The sequence below is a fragment of the Colletotrichum aenigma genome (assembly GCF_013390185.1).
Source record: "Colletotrichum aenigma strain Cg56 chromosome Unknown KSG_Cg56_contig07, whole genome shotgun sequence".
NCBI classification, from domain to species: domain Eukaryota; kingdom Fungi; phylum Ascomycota; class Sordariomycetes; order Glomerellales; family Glomerellaceae; genus Colletotrichum; species Colletotrichum aenigma.
Window position 1 is genome coordinate 682,490 of NW_023500913.1, and position 18,856 is coordinate 701,345.

The window sequence follows — 18,856 nt, forward strand, 5'->3', positions numbered from 1 at the left end:
TGCACTCGGAGAACTGTTTGTTTCTCTTAGAAGCGACTTGCAACTCGAGAGTGTTCGTAGTAGATGAAGTAAAGTTTTGAACGGCGAGGACCGTATCTCTGGCAAAAGATACTCAAATGCGCCCATGTATGATACTTTGACGAGTTCATCCACAGCACATTCAGGGGATATGAATTTTCTACGATAGAACTCGTGTTCCATGTTTAGGCCGCGGCTTGCCGGTCTGTGGAGCTTTCCTGGCCAGCCCAAGCTAGCTGGTCGAACTCAGACACGCCATTCATGGCAGATTTGCGCGCCTTGGATGCTGCGGGCGGCCCCTTCATTGTAATTGAAGCTTCCTATGGAGAAAAGTTTATCTGCTACGAGAGCGCTACCTCGAAGGGTTATGCTGAGTGCACCAATTATCACTTAGACCAGTCGGACCGGGGTCGGCAATGGTCGTCACAGCAGCACGAAGACGCCAGTATTGGGCTGTCAAAATAGCTCTCTGGCTTCAATCTCTCAAATAACAGGTCTGCCTTATTTGAAAATGGGCTCAACACGCTATTGTAACGGACCAAAGGCAGATGATGTCGTGCTGAGGCCTTTTCTTTTTCCCACGGCCCGACATGGTTGTAATATGGATGCGCCCGGCGGCAGTAAATGGGAAGATCACTGTCAAGTCGTTAGGAAATGACGGGGTCCCCGTGTGTAAATGCAATTAGCAATAGAAGAATAAAATCCACTATGTCCAGAGATTAACCCGGAAAGATCGCGTCTCGGCTGTGAGACTTTGCAGGAGCTTGACCCGTCTAACGTTTGAACGAGGGAGAGAAAGAGGAAACGGATGTGAGTGAAATTCGTGGGGATGTTGTCTTTAACCTGTTGAGCTGCCCTGGACTCCGACCCACTGACACGGCCCGCAAATTGCTACGTCCCCCCCACTCCCGAGCCTCACACACGCTGGGTGAGACAAACATTCAAGCACTGTCACACTCCAAGTCGTCACGATTGGGTGTCTTGCATCAATCCTTGAAAGAGGGGCGGGTGAATAATAGATCTCATCTATTAGCAGTTGGCATCCTGTAGTAATTACATATCACCTCGGGGTTCAAAGTTTTCCGGCTAGATCTTCCTGCGTGTAAGTGTCATTGCAACGGACATTAAATGTCCGGGAGTGTCCATAAAAAGAGCAAACGATGTAGTCCTGTGCCTTTTGCAGTTCCCATGAGCAATCAGACTACAAAAGAATCTTCTTATACGCCCTTTTGGACAGAACACAGACTCATTTTACGGAAACGTAATACACAGCGATGTCTTCACCATTAGCCGCCTGTGCCGTCGTTTTCTTGCTGGTATGAACTACGCCCTTCAGAAGACACCATACAGAATCTGTATGATACTTATATCTTTTATGTACCTACAGTGTCTGGCATACGTCTGTGGAAAGGCCCTTTACAATATTCTACTCCACCCTTTGCGCCATTTCCCAGGTCCCAAAGCATGGACTGCAAGCCGAGTGCGCTACGCGATATCGAAGATCGACGGCCGACCACACGAGGATCTTCTCCGACTCCATGACAAATACGGCCCGGTTGTGAGGATCGCCGACAATGAACTCTCCTTCATACACCCCGACGCGTGGAAGGAAAGCAACGGCCACCGCAAAGGATCGAAGCCCGAAAACGTGAAGGAACCACTTGCGACTGTGGGTAATGAGCATAATCTATTCGGCGCCAGCCTTGAGGACCACAGCAGAATGCGCCGTGTCCTATCCCATGGGTTCTCGATGCAGGCTATCTTGAACCAGCAGCCACTCATATCCGTTCATGTCGACCTGTTCATCCGACGGCTTCACGAGCACTGCGAAAATGGTACGTCTCCTGTCGATATGGTGACGTGGTATAATCGTGTCACGTTCGACATCATTAGCGATCTGTCCTGGGGCCAGCCTCTCGGGTGCCTTGCGAAGCAGCAAGACCACCCTTGGATCGCTGCTTTGAGTCGCACCGTCAAGCATCAGATGTTCCGCGGCCTCGCAATGCGCTTTCCCCCCTTCTCCCCTTTATTGAAGGCACTAATCCCAGAGGAACTCTCTCGCGGGGAGGAAGAGAACTTTGCCCTGGCTGCAGCCAATGTAGAGAAGCGGATCGCTGAAGGGGGTTCCCGCCCGGACTTTTAGGGAGTCTATGCTCCGACAGAAGGGCGAAAAGGCAAGTCTCTTTGTGGCGAAGCCGACGCCGGATAAGATATGCTGATAAGAATCTCCTCCCAAAAGACGATTGAGAAGCGCGAGATGGTCAGCAACAGCTTCCTTCTCATGCTGGGCGGGTCCGAGACATCGGCGACGGCGCTGTCTGCTGTCACATTCTTCGTCACGTCTCATCCGAAAGTCATGGAACGCCTTACCAACGAGATCCTTTCAGCTTTTCCCAGAGAGGAAGACATCGACGTTCACTCCGTTCAGAAGCTGCCCTACCTTCTCGCCGTCCTGGACGAGACTCTCCGGTTAAACCCACCGCTTCCCCACACGTCACCACGAGTGGTGCGCAAAGGCGGCGACGAGTTTTGTGGGTATTTTGTGCCCGAGGGTGTAAGTTTTCATCCTTGCTCAAATCTGTGCCGGCAGATAAAAGCTGTGTAGTCACTAACCTCCTTAGACCGTTATCAGCATCCCGCATTGGGCAATGTACCACAGCTCGAGCAACTTTACCGAGCCCGAATCGTTCATTCCGGAGCGATGGCTTGGTGATCCCCGGTTCGAAACCGACCAGAGAGAGGGCCGGAAGCCCTTTTCCTTTGGGCCTCGAAACTGCATCGGAATGAAGTACGTTGAAGCCCTGTAGTTGCATGTCTCAATGCTTGCGACATTCTGCTGACAAACTTCCGAACACAGTCTTGCGTATATTGAGATGAGAACTATTCTGGCTAGGGTCATCTGGAACTTCGAAATGAGGCTCGCCCACGAGAGCAAGAGGTGGACACAAGGGCAAAAGGCGTGGGTTGTTTGGGAGAAGCCCGACCTAATGGTGTACCTAACACCTCGTGACCGGTCCGTTTGAAGGACGGATGCGATGAAACCTTAGGTGCGTTTTACATGAGAGGGAGAAGAAGGGAGCAAAATCGGAGTTCTCCGGAACATATCTGTGAGCATGCCATAGGATGTACTTCTAGCCCCGCGAGCTTCATACTTGGGAGCAAATAGACCAAAGCGAAAAAGCGCTGTCTTGTGGCAATGCTCGCAGTAAATCGTCGCAAAGTGCATATGCGGTCCGCAGTGCATCGGACCAAACTTTCCACTGACGGAATACATGTGAGTCTGGCCCAGGTCTTTGATAGGCTTAGTCAATGTCAGGGCATCAGCAAACCACTGGATGATGTCGTCGCCTCTTAGCCCAAGAGACTTCACCCACCAACCCCACCATTGCCGGCATCCCTCATGGTGTACTAGAAGAGTTTTCTTCATTGAATCAACGAGATTGTTGTCTTTGATATGCTTCATGATGGCGTGCTTATCTGCTCCGTAGATCCTTGATCCCAAAGTCTCTACAAAAGGTTCTAGGTCAGGTCCCGTAACGGTGAGGGTCATGCCAATAGACGAGCCGAGATGCCACACATCATGACCAAATCCAACAGGCTCTAGTATCATCTGAACAAGACCAATCGTCTCGAGCTTGGCCCAAAGTGTATGCTCCTATGACCCAAGCGAAGGTCGACCATAAGTAGGTGGGCTGACCTGATCCCCAAAGTCCCACGTCTACAAGTCGTTGAAATTATATGCCTCTTCGGATCTAAGCGCCGCTCGTATATGATCAACTTCGGAGTCATAAGCAGAGGGCTGTAGTCGCCGGCCAACAGGCGCTCCTTAGCTACCCAAAGCAGCTCTTCATAGAAGTCTCTGGTGGAAGGCTCTTGCCGAATTCCCGTGATGCCTCGGAGGGCGTGTAAGAAGTCGGTATCCTCGCGATAAAGCCGTTTCGATAGCAAGGAGAACGCCATTCCGAAAATGGCGGGCTGGGACGACCGAGTTTCTCTCTGAGGGCCAAGACACCATGGTATCAGGTTTCCAGCGTCCATGTGGACGACATCTTGGACCCTATAAACGTTGCCCCCAAAGTGCTCTTGAACTTCTTTGTGGAACTGAGTCTCAAGTGTCTGAAGCAACATAGGATCGCCTGTATCTTTTGTGAGGTGATAGTCCGCAGTCATGATCCTGACGGCTCTGCTGCGTACGAACTCCATGGCCGTCCACATGCGTTTGGACCAGCGTGCCTTGCGAACTCCGGTGATGGCCGACAGACGCTCCATTGAGGTTCTTCCCTTTTTGATCTGGCTGAATAGCCTCGGTAAAACATCATCCAGGTAGACGACTGTAACATCCGTCTGGTGAAAGATCTCATGTATCACCAGCAGAATGTTGCCCTTGAGGCCGTCTGACCACTGGGGTACATGTGCCATAACTCGACAGAACCTTCCCCAGACTCTTCAATGCCACGGTACATGCGGACAGGCTCCTCTGTGACCATGCTCTTTGCCTCTGAGTCCTGGGGTGAACGGAGGTGTTGCTGTTGAGTTTCAGAGACGGTAGGATCCCACATGTGGGAAGTCGCTAGAAGGTGCACGCTTGCCTCTTTAAGACAATCTAAATGTTTATCAAACAAGACGACTTTCCATCCCGTGTGGGTGGTGATAGTCTTGCTTGAAGCCGTGGCCTGATTTTGATCCATGCTTGGCAAGGTAACTTTGAATGTCCGTACGAGAGCTTTCTTTGCGAAACCGCTTTGGCATACTAAGCAACGCGGGGTATCCGGATCCGGCTCGTACCGCCAGGTCTCCAAATTGGGAAAATCCATGACGGTGTTGTTGTTGTTTAGTTGAAAGTGTACTTGCCGGGTCTGTTAAGACGAGGATCTTAATTGAAAACGGGTGTCCAACTGAGACGCACGAGATTAGCAGATTGCGCGCAGATATAAGCAGGCTATGCTCGGCATTTCTCCAAGCCCATTGCCAACTATTCCCGTTACTGCAGAAGAATTTCTCATGCATCGACAGGGTATGTCGGAGTAAACAGGGGCTGTTGTGGATATTCACTCATGGGCGAGCCAATTCACACTGCATGCCTATGCTGTTCCAACAGTGCAACCACAGAAACCTGGTGTTGGTCGTTGACCGAGTTCTTAGAATAGTAAGGCTCCATGTACTTGAGGACACCCTTCTGAGAGATTGTGCAGGCTTATGCGACAACTCAAGCAGCATTTGCCGCGGCATAGTTGAGGCACGAAAGAAGCGTCCGCCTTGGGAGACCAATTCTTACGTAGAAAATGCAGTGTAACTCATATTGCTGCTTGGCCCCCTGGGACGAAGGACTCATAGCTCTGATCTGCGGAGCTTAGCAGGTGTTTAATTAGTTGATTGGTATGACCGTTGCAAAAGGGGCAACATGCTCTTTTTGTCGAATCATCAGTCACGCGATATAGGTTCTCATGTAGACAGCAATTTCTATCCATGAATCGATAAATTGTTTTAATCAAAACGGACAATTTACAAAGAAGCGTAGCATACACGATCTATTTCGTCGTTCCCAGTTATTCTTAACTAGTTTGAGTCGTCTTGGGAGTCAAATCCATTATCGTAATCATCCCCAGCATCGTTACTGTCAGACTGTTCGCTCAACTCGCCACTGTTTTCATCCTGATAGTCGGTCTGCATATCACTCTGGTCATCCTCAGATCCATCTGAATCTTGATCAGCCTCTGGCGCATATCCTTGATGTTGAAAGTACTGATTCTGTGGCTCATGGCCGTAATCAGGCTGGGGATCGTAGAGCAAGGACCCCGAATCAGACGCGCTCTCATTATCACTCTCAGACTGATCTTCGTGTGACTGCTGATATGTATTGTCCTCACCGGGCCAATTACCATGCTCATCAGCATGGTCCAAGACCTCTTGGTATGCGTATAGTTGTTCAGATTCGCTCGGTTGCTGAGCAAAATGCTCGTCGTTGTAGTAAGTCGGCGAAGATTGATTCGATGTCATGGATCGGTCGTCGAAATGCTGAGAATCGTTCCTGTAAAGTTCTCCATGGTGGTTCATGTCGGCGTAGTGGGTGCTGTCGGCATTTTCATCCCAATTGCTATTCACCGATTGTTGCCCTGGTGAAAACCAGCCTGTAGTTTCCTGATCTGATGGCGACGACGAACTCACACTTTTGATACTGCTCGTCTCTTGAGGAGCATCATTTTCATCGTCATAGAGAGTGCCATGTTGTCCATATGGATCGTTCCAAACCTGGCTGCTATATGGCTCCTGTTCGTCATCTCCCTGATCGGAAGCCCTTGATGATGCAGACGATGTGGACGAGCTACGAGCCAAGGAAGCAACTCCATAACCGATAGCTGCTCCCGCAGCCAAGCCCAAGGCAGCTGCTGTTAATCTGTTTGTTCTGCTGTCGGAGTTCGGTGATAGCTGGCCTCCAAGTGTAAAAGGCTGATGCTCATCGGGTCCTTTTCGAGGGCCATAAGGACCTATGTGCGAGCTCTGTTCTGCGTAGGGCGCCGAAGCCTGCCATGTAAGATCATGAGATGCTTGGGGTTCTCCGGCGGCTGGGGCATTGTTACGATTGCTCCAATCTGCCAACCTTGCATTCTGATCTTCATTGGGAGAGGAATAGTGACCCTGCCCCGTTGAAAGACTTCCCTGTGGCTGCCACGCTTGGATACCTGAAGTTTAAGGCTTTGCTGATGGGCCAGGATACATGGGCTCAGCCTGGGAATCCCAGGCTGAATTCGGCTTGCCCATGCCTGTAGTCTGTGCTCCTTCCCACGGGTCTGTCTTCGACGGATTTGAAGCCCCTGTCTGTGGTGCCCATGGATCGTACGAAGACTCGAGGGCTTGCGCAGTAGTCGGAGAAAGGTAGCTCTGATTGTTTCCCTGTCCAGTTTCCACTGGCCACGATGGAGATACGACTTGGTTGGAGAACGGCCCCGGTTGAGCGGCTGACATGTGCCCTGCATCTTGGGCCTGCCCTTTGCGATTCATTTCAGCATTAGGAACACCGCAAGAGTCGGCATCAAAGTCTGACTTCTTCGGAGCCCATCCTCCGGTAGTGGTGAAAGCAGGCACTGAAGGCTGTTGTTCAGATGCCGCATAAGTCGGGGCGCCTAGAGGCAGTCCCTGACTTGACGGGGGCTTCGTCCCAACAGGAGCTGAAAATGAACTACCGCCAGACGCATCGCCAATCGCGTTTGCCCTCCAGCCTGGCTGTAGCTGGTTGTCGCTGTCCATAACCGGGTACGAAGTCCCAGAATTCAGGCTGAGATGATTGGAAAACCGACGATTGCCATTGCCGGGTAAAAAGGCTGGTGGCCCCGATGGCGCGGGATTCCGATGCTGATCGTCGTAGGGAGCATTTCCATCTGAAGGAAATAACGAAATTTGTCCACCCTGCTCGTACCCTGGCTGCGACACAGGAAATTGCTGCACGTATCCCGGTAGTGACTCCTGCGTCGAGTAGGTGGCGGCTGAGCCCTGTCCCCCAGTCGTGGCAGCCCCAGACGCAGACTGTGTGCCATTGTGTGAGGGCATTGCGCTCTCTGCGGCATCAGACTGGAAAACTTGACCAAAGCCTTCATTTGCAGACTCCTGGGAGATGAATGAATCGGGAGCGCCTGATGGCAAAGTGCCTATGCCGGTCTCCGACTGAACCCCATGACCATGGATCTGGACCTGGGCTTGCTGACCAGGGAAATTTGATATTTGACCACTAATCTGAGATGCTGGAGATGATGAATGAGACGCAGTCTCAAGCTGTTGATCAGGCTCTCCATTATTGTTGGAGGGACTTTCCGACTCTGATTGTCCCATAGGATATTGCCCGGTCGAACTAACTGGTGGAGATGGCACCGAAATATCAACACCAATGGCCTCAGGGAAGTCGCCACTTCCATCGGTCTCGTCTCCAGACAGGTCATCGCTCGTGGTATTACGCTCCGATTCCGAATTGTCGGAGTTTCCACCGATGATATGAATGGGGACATTGTCTATTCTCAGGGTCACCACCTGAAGGAGGTTTCAGTGACCGCGCTCGTTCTGAATGGGTTGTTTGTTCTCTCCACGACACTTGCCGCCGTTACTCGGAATCATTCAACAATCAACGGGCAAACGGGTAGACCCCGCCCTCCTATGACGAATGCTGGTGCAGGCAAACCCCTCCTCGGCAAGAAGAAAATCAAGTTCTCTCGGGGAAAGCCCGCATTGAACAGGAGACGCAAGTAGTCATGAGTTGATTCTGGTCATGAGTGGCTCGGGAATTTGAATTTTGGGGTCTAACATTACGTTGCGGGACGTCGGAGTCATTAGATTGATGTTTTTGCCTGGGGAGGGGGTACTGGGCGCGAGGGTTCTGTTTGAGGAATAGGGCGGTTGCGCTATTTGCTTTTTTTTGTCTTCCAAGTTCGGTTCTTTAATGTTTAGATTCCATTAATTTCATTTATTCCTCGCGTACAACGTAGATAAATGCTGGTGATGTACGGTAGTAAGAACTTACCCCAGCGATGGTAGTACTGCTAGTCCACAATGTGTCAATCTCCCGAACTTGGTCAGGTAAGGCAAACCTTCAATCAGACAACATGAAAATAGCAATCTTTACAGGTCGAAGAGATACAAATGGATCAAAAAGTCGAATTTTTGCTTCATCAAGCGTTTGTATTCTCCCCCATTCACTCTGCCTTAGAGAACAACAGCTTTCCGCCACCATTCGTAACCCTTGTGCGCATGCTCTTCGCCCGCTCTTCCACTTCTTCAGGACCGGTGGCCGTAGTTTTAGAGCTATCCCAGCCTGAAAGCTCATGGAATAACAACGCCAAACTCGAGCTTTTCCATATAGGCATCCCGCGCTGATTGTTGCGGATGATCATGACTATGAGTATCGTAAATGTCATGAGAACTAAACTGATAGGGAGGATTAGTGGTGGCCAGGTGATCTCAATGTACGTGACACTGCTCATCGCCACACCGTCGAGGACTGTGTTATTGGCCGACGTTCGGAACGCCTCCGTCATGCTGTTGGCAACCTCATCCATGAGCTCTGCTATGTTGTCGAACTGACTAAAAGCCAAACCTAGTCCTGGCGTAATGCGTTGACGAATCTGTTGGTTGGTCCCAGATGTAGAGCTGTCGTTGGTTGTTCCCACCACTCCAGTAGTGCTCATGGACGTTGTAAATAGGTCCACCAGGTATTTAGCGATGTCTTTGTAGTTGCAGTAGTTGATCCTGAACTTTGTCTCTTCGGGCAGTTGACCTGGACTGGCCGGCTCCAACCCAATAAATGCACTAGCAGCATTGCCCTCGGTAGTGCCATCTCTGGTCGTCACCAGTGCTGTGCGAGGCCCGACTAGCGGTGCTGCACTAAAGTTGTCGTAGTAAGGCGTTGTAAACGTTCTGGCGCAGAGCTCTAAAGTACAGTGCATTGCCTGTGAAACTGGAGGGACTGTCCGCAGTGTGTCATCGGCTTTGACATAGCCGTAGGCCGTTATGTTAGGGGGGAACTTCACAAATGTGAAATTACTGAGGACAACTCGTCGTGACTCAGTAAAGCTGGGTACTTTGCGAGAATTCCACGCATCATACAAAGTGGTCTGCCACTGATCCCCGGCAATTGAATTCCAAATTGTAGAGTAAGGGGTTCTGACAGAGGCCCCGCCTGTTATGCCGAACACCGCGTTGAAGGTGGCGTCTTGGGAAGGTACCGTATAGTAACATTCAATCAACTTGAATGTCTCGTCTGGGTTGACGACGCAAGTTGGGACCACTGTATCTGTAAGATCTTCACAGCTACTACAGACACCCAATGTGGTTAGTGTTGGCCAGTTGCATCGCTCGAAACTGCAAGGCAGCGATGGAGCTAGAGTAGCATTCCAAATAGGTGCCAATATTGCTGCTTGCATCTCGGATTGAACACTCGCAGCGCCATAACATTGCCCGGATCTAGCATTAAGGAACGAAGGATCGTAGATTCGAGTCTCCAGAATGCCAGGGCTAGCGCCTTTCACTGGTGTGAGAATGACCGGCTGCGAAAAGACTGACTGGATGAATGGGTCAACCAGCAAGGATAAAACCACCAAGATGGATGCAAACGAAGCAAGCAAAGTCTTTCGGTTTCTAATTGATGCCAATTGGAATGCTACCCAAGGACCACGAGAGGCGTTGTCAAATAGTTGTAGGTCGCTCAGCTTCTGCGACCTGTTCTGGAAGTGAAGCCATTTCAATTGCGATGTAACTTCGGTAAGGACCAGAAGACAAGCGGACTTTGCGAGAGTTCCCAGAAACGATACGACGACAGTGGGAGTGAGGTATCCTTTGCCCAGCCCCCATTGGTCAAGTCTTCGCCCCTGTTCGTAAGATAGGACGCCAATAATGGATGCCATACAGGCAAGGCTGAGAGCGGAGGCAGCAATCTCCCATAGCCAGAGACGATGTACGAAAGAAGATCCTGGCCTTGCTCTTCGAGCATCCGGGGGTACATCTGCATTGCTTCGTGCGGGAGCGGAAGGACGAATGTCATGCTCAGACAAATTGTCGTCCTGTTGCGCCGCCCGTATGAACGATTCTGAGTCCGTCTGACGACCCTGGTCGCTTTCAATGTCGCGGCGACATCTACTAATGTCGTCGTGCGATATGCTTATTGTCTCGCTCTGGGCAAGTTGGTTGTTTTCATCCGGCTCTGAGGTGGCGTAACTCGGGCCTGCTTTGTTAAGCGTCGCTGAATGCTGTAGCGTTGAAGAGTTTGGCAATGGCTTCCTGCTTATAGCATGAGTACCGTTTCTCGTTGCCGGTAGATGCTGAAGCGCGTATTGCTGCAAGGGCGAGCAGGCATGCATGGGCTCCTCGTGGCTCAGTAACTGAGATTTAGAGTTGAGCGAAGCGGAATCTCGGGATTCATCGATAGGGACGTCCACAGACGTGGGGACGGGCAGATAGACAGACATCGTGCCCAATGCTCATGCATGCGTGCACCCAAAGTTGAGAGAATGAGAACCTAGCCGACGGATCTTCGGGATTCTTAACAATAGGTATTTATTCGACTTTAAATCTTGTTGCATAAGCAGGCTGCATCCATGCGATCCTTCAGAGACAGCTGAAATGCGTGAATGATGCGATAAGGCTCTGCTGTTCAGCTTGGGACTATTCATTGGTCAAACACGATTTGTAATTGGAGATCTTGTGTTCCAACATGCAGGAATCGACCGCAGTTAAGGTGGTTTTCTGTCACTGATGCGGTTAGTCCCACGCGTGCCGCCTGCTGCAGCCTGATTCTCACCTCCTCACCTCTCGTAGATCTTTTGGGCAGACCCGACCGATTCAAGAGATTAGGTCGACTTTGAGGCAGAAACCTGCAGATTTTGAATGAGGTTCAGCTGATTTAATCGACAACTACTTTTAAACAATATGAAAAGTTGATTGCCTTTATTGTTATTCCTAGGCTTATTTTTCCTTAATCATTACTGATGTCGTTTTCATCGTCTTTGTGGACGTTGTCGCCGTCACTAAACTCATTAATGCTAATGTTCTGTTACTACTATTCGCCCGAATAGTCCAAGGTTATCGAGACTCATCCGAAACATGTTATATTTCACGAGAAACTTTCGTGAATTACTATAAGGTACGACTGAGAACGCTGCCATGTGTCTCCAGACGGGCCGAAGGTCGGAATCCTACAAAGCGATCATTTCAATGGTGTAAACGATACGTGGAAGGTACTATTCCCAATTATGGCGAAGCTCTACTCTTGAGCCGTAAGATTTGCTTTGTGATAAGGTTTGAGCCGAGTGTAAATGGGGTCGAAAGTCCTCTTGATGCTTGCAACATTCCATACCACATGTGGAATGACGGCAGTCAGCCAGCAAATGATACCCCAGCCTTAACATGTTGCACCGGCGCTGCCGGGCCACTGGCACAACACAGGTGTAAGAAATGGATTCGATACCCTGTCACCATCCCTGCAGCCTGATCTGCCACAATGGCCGAAGCAACTTTCATTTTGCCTGATCAACCATGGTAAAATCTGATTGCAAGTTTCTCAATTCTCGAGAGAGTGACAGCAAGAACATAGAAGGGATGGAAGCAAGACGCTGGAGTTTTGGGATTCGTGACGCCACCTGGTATTTGAGAAGCTGGAGTTAGCAACCCATTAGAGAGCAGTTGAACCATTCATGTCAATGTCATGAGCGGGCTGAGCTTCACACTTTTCCCGCTCGTTGAAATTTAACCGAAACGACGGGATTCAGGCACTATCAACGAGCTTTGCTCCACTTCGCAGGTTAATTACGCGGAGCGAGCAGTGCAGTAAATCTAGCTAAACAAATAGATCTTTTTCCCGAAACATCGGTATCTGCTTAGATAACCTGAAGTATCCCGCTGGATCGCAAAGCTCACATGACAAAAAGCTGCCCAACTAAGCCTCAATCGCGCAAACCGAGGACTTTGCGGCCGCAATATCCTAATTCTGCCCCATCATTAGGGCGGTTGAGACAGAAAGCAGGACTGTCTGCCCCAGATTGGTAACCATTGTGGCTAGGCAACCAATCGGTCCGGGTTACTTGAAGAACAAGAGAGTGCCTTCTAGGATTTCACCAGGTAGTCGAAGTCGTAAACACTCGTATTCTGAACAGCGGTAAGACGATTCGTAAGTGACTGAAAATTTACTCTGAAGTTTTTTTAAGACAATATTGACCTTGAGGATGTGCAAGGAGGCATGGCGATGAAGACGTCTCGGAGCAGACGTAGACAGGTTCATACGCCAAGTCGGACGAGTCGATTTCGAAGGCCGGGCCGGATAGCGGGACGGCGGTGGAATCGGCGGAATGGCATAATTGTCGCATAAGTGCATCAGAGTGTTATGCACGTAATATGCAACTCACCCGGAACCTATGCATAGCACAAGCGTGTCGGAGCTCTCTCATTGGTCCAGTCGAACGCGCTAGAGCCAGCCGCGAACAAGGCTGCGAAAGGCTGAAAACAATTCTTTCGACGCCCAATCCACGCGATCGGGTGACCTTTGACAGCATTTTCCCCTATCATTTTTGGTCCAATTTCATTTAGACGTCCCTCGATCCCAGCGAAATGACATAGCCGCTGCCAAAACGCACCGAAAAGCGCAGAAGATTCGATCGCGATACCCAAAATGGTGGTCTGCAAGTTCTACGAGCAGGGGAACTGCAGGTATGGAAGTACGTCGCGCATCCCCGGTCGCATCGATCGGCCAGCCAAAACAAACCCAATCATGGGCCAAACACGTGCAGAGCCAGCACGCTGACATTGGCGAACCCAGATAATTGTCGATTCGAACATCCCCGAGGCCAGTCGAACAACCGATTTGCAGCTTTTGGCGGGAACTCCGGAGGGGGGTTCAATCGCGGCGGAAACGACAGTTCGTGCTCATCATCCTGACCCAAGGGCAACACTACGTACTCACAGTCGCGCAGCCCTACCGTACATGCTATCGAAGGAAACGATCGAGAAGGACCTGACCTCTGAACAACCACAATGGATCCTGTCAGCGTACGGACCGGGAAGGGACGCCCCGGAGCAGCTGTTCGGCGGACCGATGCGCGAGCAGAGCTTTGAGGAAATGAGGCTTCACCATGTCATGGCGACGGCCTCGGGCAACCCACAACAAGCGGTAGGAACCACGAATCGTGTCTCGCCGGCGGGCGGCTGACAATACGCAGCTCAATCAAGCGCAAGAGCTGTACCAGCAAGCACAGCAACAGATGAAGACCGCGGTCGGAAATCTGGACGGTGCGATCCAATTCCTCGTCTCCGCCGAGCAGAAGCATCCGAATCGAGTCGATATCTGCAAACAAGGGACGTTACCAGGCGGAACGACGGGAGAGTTTGCGGTTGGCAAGAGGGCAACTGGTTCGCTCGGCCAGGCGAACCCCTTCGGGTCTGGGGCATCTTCCGGAGCGTCCGCGAATCCGTTCTCTTCTGGTGGTCAACAATCATCAGCCTTCGGCAGCGGAGCTTCGACGACAGGTAGTGCCTTTGGTCAAGCATCCGCTCTTGGGCAGAAGCCCAACCCGTTTGGTAGTGGAGCCGCCGCACCTGCCTTTGGCCAGCCTTCGCAGCCGACATCAGCGTTCGGCCAAGCATCGTCAACACCGGCATTTGGTCAACCCTCTCAGCCAACGTCGGCCTTTGGCAGCGGCGCGCAGAGCTCAACCCCAGCATTTGGCCAGCCGTCGCAGCCTTCATCGGCTTTTGGACAGCCTAGTGCTCTTGGAGGAGGGACGTCAGCGTTTGGTCAAGCATCAGCGCTTGGTCAGAAGCCAAATCCCTTTGGAAGTGGTGGTGCCTTTGGACAGCCTGCCCAGTCTAGCGGGACAACTACCACCGCGTTCGGTCAACCTTCACAGCCTGCCGCATCTGGTAGCGCATTCGGTCAACCGTCACAGCCTGGGGCTTCCGGCAGCGCATTTGGCCAACCTTCACAGCCTGGGGCTTCCGGCAGCGCGTTCGGACAACCGTCCGCGCTTGGAGGTGGGGGAAGCGCCTTTGGCCAGGCGAGCGCACTGGGGCAGAAGGCGAATCCTTTTGGAGGCGGCGGTGCGTTTGGTAGTGCCGGTGGGAGTACTACCAATGCCAGTCCGTTTGGACAGGCGGCGGCGAACACCAATAACGCGAGCAGCCCTTTCGGACAACCGGCGCAGAATGCGACTCAAAATGCGATTCCTTTTGGGGCTCCATCGCAGCCAACGCAAAGCGCGTTTGGCCAGCCATCTCAGCCCGGAGCGGCGGCCAGTCCCTTTGGTCAACCATCCCAAACCTCTCAACCGGCGGCTGCCAACCCGTTCGGACAACCATCGCAGACGCCGGCGGCCTCTAACCCATTTGGCGCGAAACAAGATGCTCCAGCAAGTGGCGGCATGGACGCACAGCCAACTCAACCAACGAGCGCCTTTGGTCAACCTTCTCAACCACAAGCCGCCGCCAATCCCTTCGGACAAGCCAAGCCTGCATTTGGTCAGCCAACAGGACTTGGAGGAGCAGCGCAGGCAAACCCATTCGGTACACAACCTGCAGCCCCAGCCGCCCAGCCACAAGCAGCACCTGGAAGCGGGCCGTACCCACCGGGTAGCTCTAAGCAGCATCCTCCCGTGTCAAGCTACAGCTCGAAGGGAATGGACGGGAGACTATCAATGTTCAAGGGCAAACCTGTCGTATACCAGAATAATCTTCCCGGGGTGCGCGCGTTAGACGGAGGGTGGAAGCGAGTCTGGTTCCCCGACGGGCCGCCGAATTACAATAAGGACACGGAGCTTCCTGATGAGGCATATGATGAAAAGTCGAAGTTGCAGTGGCAGGCTTTCACTCAGAAGGGCCAGTTTGAAGGGGGACTCATGCCTGAGTTGCCTCCAAAGAGGGAGTTTTGCCTTTGGGATATTTAACTTGGCCGACAGGATGCCAAGATCGGCGGAAAAGGAACGCGTGCCGCCTTGTATTTTCCATGCAAAGGAACCAGCATTGCAGGGCGTTATATCAATATCATAGCATAATCATAAAAAGTTGGTGGATAGAGGTATTTGACCGGGCGTCTAAAAACCGGAAGCTTTGCGCCCGTCTACGGTCTACGGGCACGTCCCGAAACCCGGACCGCGCCGATACAATCACGGCTCTGCACAGCATCACCACACATCACAGCGATACTCAAATTGGGGTCATTGTTTTATTGGGGAGGTATCTAGACCTCCAAACTCGGCCCGCCGCAGCCGTGTCGCGCGAGAGCCTTTCGGCATCCTCACGCACAGCGGCGCAGCATTCCCAAGCCAAAGCCCATACTGTTCGTCCCTCTTACAACGAGTCCCTTCTCGGTCCCGATCCGCGGCGTATTCCTTTGTTAGGAGGAAAACTTAGGCGGCGATGGTGACCTCGACCTCGACACCAGCCTCGATGTTGACGATGATCTGCTTGACGATCTCGGTAGGGGCGTTGAGGCTAGAATCTGGTCAGCAAAACAATTCCTCACTCCAAAATGGGACGCGCGCACGCGCGCAGGGGGAAAACACGTACTCAATGAGGCGCTTGTGGATGCGCATCTCGAAGCAGTCCCAGGTCTTGGAACCCTCACCGCAAGGGGTCTTGCGGGTGGTGATCTTGAGGGTCTTGGTGGGCAGGCGGACGGGGCCGGAGACGCGGAGGTCCTTGGACTTGGCGCGCTCGATGAGCTCGGCAGAGACCTTCTCGAGGGACTGGACCTTGCGGGAGGAGAGGGTGATGCGGATCTTGTGCGTCTTGGGCGCCTCGCCGAAGTCCTTGTCCTTGTTGTAAGACATTTTTGCGGGATTGAACGGTTGGTTCTGGGGGTTGATTGATGGAAGAGAATTGGGCGAGAATTGGTCCTTCACGACTCGAACGTTGGTTGCGGCAAAGTGATGAAGGCTGGTTGGGCTCGAAAAGAAGCTTGGAGTGAGAGGCTGCGAAAAGTGCGATCGCGAACTTTTTCGTGGGGGAAAGTTGTAGGGCTTTACCGAAAAGGCGCTAGGCCTGGTTAGGAGTAGCGCGAGGTGGGATGTGTACGTACTGCGTGGACCCACTTCCGCATCAAGCTCCAGCCAGGAAGCTGGCACCGTGGAGTCTTGCATCGACCATGAATCATCCGGCGAACGACATGACAGCTCAGCTAAGCCGCATGCAATAAGATACACGACGACCGCTCTCGCGCAGAGCATCTCCCTCATCTTCCCTCCCTCCCTACAATCAACAATCTCCGCCAACAGCGAGGAACGAACACCAAAATGGCGACTCTCCCACCCTTCGCCCCGTTCCCCTCATCCACATGGCGCTCTCATCTCACCCCGCAGGACTGGAATGCCCTCATCGACGCCTGGACGACGCTCTCACAGGCATACCTCGCCCAGACCGACGCCCAACTTTCAAAAGCAGTCTCGAAAGATGACTCCCTCCCAGCCTTCCTCTCTACGTTCATCACAGAGGTTGCAGAGGCCAGCCCAGCCGCGACAATAGGCTCATCCCCGCCAGCAAAGGTGCTTCTCAGAACGGCGTTCACCCTCACAGCCCGCCTTCTTACTCTCTCATCACCCCCGCCGATCCCGCTCACGACACCCACCTTTCTCGCCAGCTTCAGCAAGCTCTTCCGGAAAAATGCGCCATCTGTCCTCACGAAGGCATGGAAGGCACACGCCGCCGCCTTTGAGACGTCGCTTGCGGGTTTGAAGAAGTTGCTCACGCAATCCCTGGAAGCAGGGATGAAGGCCGACCTCAAATCGCTCGAGAGCAGGCTGGCCGGGCTGAACCATCTGCTGCATGTATCTCCCGACGCGGCGGGCTTCTTTCTCGCCGGATCAGATTTCTCAGACGGTCTGGTGTCTGCGTTCAAAATCACGAATCCGCCATTGCGAAAGGTGCTGATCACAACAATGTACCTCTGTCTCATCGGGCTCACAGAGGGCGAGACGCCGCGGTTCGGCATGCTCGCCGACGTTCTCTTCTCCCTAAAGTCCGCGGCGGAGACGCATAAGGCCGGACCGCTCAACGTCAACGACTCCCTTGTCGCGGAGCTAGTCACAGTCACACCGGTGCTGAAGCAGCTGCTCAAGCGGGCGGAGGAAAAGGGTGCGGCGTCGACGGCGCTAAAGACGAGGATCTCGGCCCTGGAAGGGTTCAAGAAACCTGGTGGGGGTTTCATGAGGCCCAAGAGGCTCGTGAAGAGGAAGGTTGACAAGGGGAAGGGGGCTGTTGACCCGGCGGATGTGCAAGCCGAGTTACATATTCACAGGCAAAGCCAGATCGCGCTCATCCAGGATCTATTTCCCGACCTGGGGTCCGCGTTTGTGTCGAAGCTGTTTGATGAGTTTGGTGATGACACGGAGGTTGTCACGTCGCATCTGTTAGAGGATGATCTGCCGCCACATCTCAGAGACTTGAACCGTGGCGAGCAACTGTATGTGCCATTCTTCTCACTCCACGGACCTACTAACACAAGACAGATCACCCCAGATCGAGCGGCGCTTCAGCCACGACATCGCACCCAGACCCACACCACCACAACTCCCCCAACGCCATAACGTCTTCGACGACGATGAACTAGACAGACTAGACCTCGACGTCTCCAAGCTCCACTTCGGCAAGCGAAACCCCGAAAAGACAGCCGACGACGTGCTCAAAGACCGCTCCACCGCGCCCAATAAGGCCGCCATCCTCTCGGCCCTCGCAGCCTTCGACTCGGACGACGACGAGCGCGACGACACCTACGACGCAGACGATGTCGGCGGCACCGTCGACGGCGGCGCCAACGAGGAGGCCGACGGGCAGAACGATGCCAGCGAGGAGACGCTGTTCAAGGCGTTCCAGGCGGATACGACTGTATTCGACCGCCAGGCTGCGACACGGAGGGGACAGCCGAGGGCGAGGTTGCGGGAGGAGACGGGTATGACGGATGAGGCTATTGAGGGGTGGGCGGTTATGCTGGCGAGGAACCCTGCGCAGAAGAGGAGGTTGGAGGCGAAGTACAGCGGCGCCGCGGCGTTTACGGGCGCGCAGACGGAGTTGCGGTCGACGGCGTGGAGGGCTAGTCCTGCGGGATCCGGCGCCGAGGAGTCGGAGCAGGATGGAGCCGGCGGCTCATCAAGAGGTGGGAGAGGTGGGCGCGGCCGTGGTGTTGGTCGGGGTCGTGGTAGAGGCGGCGGGCGTGGAGGGAATGTGGCGGGTCCGACGGGAGACAAGGACACGGAGGCGGCGCGGAGGAGGAAGGAAGCCAACAAGGGTTCCAGAGCGAATCACAACCGCCGCGACCAGCGCGCGAGGAAGATGGGACGAGGGGGGCTGCCCGGATAAGGGGCTATTGGCAACAGAACTACAG

At 53.0% G+C, this 18,856-nt stretch overlaps 7 protein-coding genes across 7 annotated transcripts; 4 read left to right on the forward strand and 3 right to left on the reverse strand.

The window, feature by feature from the left end:
• Positions 1–1,292: 1,292 nt before the first annotated feature.
• CGCA056_v010442 (Trichothecene C-15 hydroxylase) lies at positions 1,293–2,161 on the forward strand (the record flags this gene model as incomplete). Its single annotated transcript, XM_037325689.1, has 2 exons — positions 1,293–1,334; positions 1,406–2,161. 2 exons carry the CDS (start codon positions 1,293–1,295, stop codon positions 2,159–2,161), a joined length of 798 nt encoding a protein of 265 aa, XP_037176004.1.
• A 69-nt stretch (positions 2,162–2,230) lies between these two features.
• CGCA056_v010443 (Trichothecene C-15 hydroxylase) lies at positions 2,231–3,041 on the forward strand (the record flags this gene model as incomplete). The annotated part of the gene is made up of 3 exons (XM_037325690.1): positions 2,231–2,572; positions 2,640–2,806; positions 2,876–3,041. The coding sequence occupies 3 exons, from the start codon at positions 2,231–2,233 to the stop codon at positions 3,039–3,041; spliced, it is 675 nt and encodes a 224-aa protein (XP_037175138.1).
• A 2,533-nt stretch (positions 3,042–5,574) lies between these two features.
• CGCA056_v010444 (uncharacterized protein) lies at positions 5,575–6,242 on the reverse strand (the record flags this gene model as incomplete). Its single annotated transcript, XM_037325691.1, has 2 exons — positions 5,575–6,112; positions 6,184–6,242. The coding sequence occupies 2 exons, from the start codon at positions 6,240–6,242 to the stop codon at positions 5,575–5,577; spliced, it is 597 nt and encodes a 198-aa protein (XP_037175730.1).
• A 463-nt stretch (positions 6,243–6,705) lies between these two features.
• CGCA056_v010445 (uncharacterized protein) lies at positions 6,706–9,446 on the reverse strand (the record flags this gene model as incomplete). Its single annotated transcript, XM_037325692.1, has 3 exons — positions 6,706–8,037; positions 8,525–8,543; positions 8,701–9,446. 3 exons carry the CDS (start codon positions 9,444–9,446, stop codon positions 6,706–6,708), a joined length of 2,097 nt encoding a protein of 698 aa, XP_037175150.1.
• Positions 9,447–13,159: 3,713 nt separating this feature from the next.
• Positions 13,160–15,425, forward strand: AMO1 (Nucleoporin AMO1; the record flags this gene model as incomplete). Its single annotated transcript, XM_037325693.1, has 4 exons — positions 13,160–13,205; positions 13,307–13,405; positions 13,461–13,657; positions 13,707–15,425. The coding sequence occupies 4 exons, from the start codon at positions 13,160–13,162 to the stop codon at positions 15,423–15,425; spliced, it is 2,061 nt and encodes a 686-aa protein (XP_037176034.1).
• A 462-nt stretch (positions 15,426–15,887) lies between these two features.
• rps20 (40S ribosomal protein S20) lies at positions 15,888–16,310 on the reverse strand (the record flags this gene model as incomplete). Its single annotated transcript, XM_037325694.1, has 2 exons — positions 15,888–15,972; positions 16,048–16,310. The coding sequence occupies 2 exons, from the start codon at positions 16,308–16,310 to the stop codon at positions 15,888–15,890; spliced, it is 348 nt and encodes a 115-aa protein (XP_037175729.1).
• Positions 16,311–16,772: 462 nt separating this feature from the next.
• On the forward strand, positions 16,773–18,831 carry ASCC2 (Activating signal cointegrator 1 complex subunit 2; the record flags this gene model as incomplete). Its single annotated transcript, XM_037325695.1, has 2 exons — positions 16,773–17,938; positions 17,985–18,831. The coding sequence occupies 2 exons, from the start codon at positions 16,773–16,775 to the stop codon at positions 18,829–18,831; spliced, it is 2,013 nt and encodes a 670-aa protein (XP_037175721.1).
• Positions 18,832–18,856: the final 25 nt, after the last annotated feature.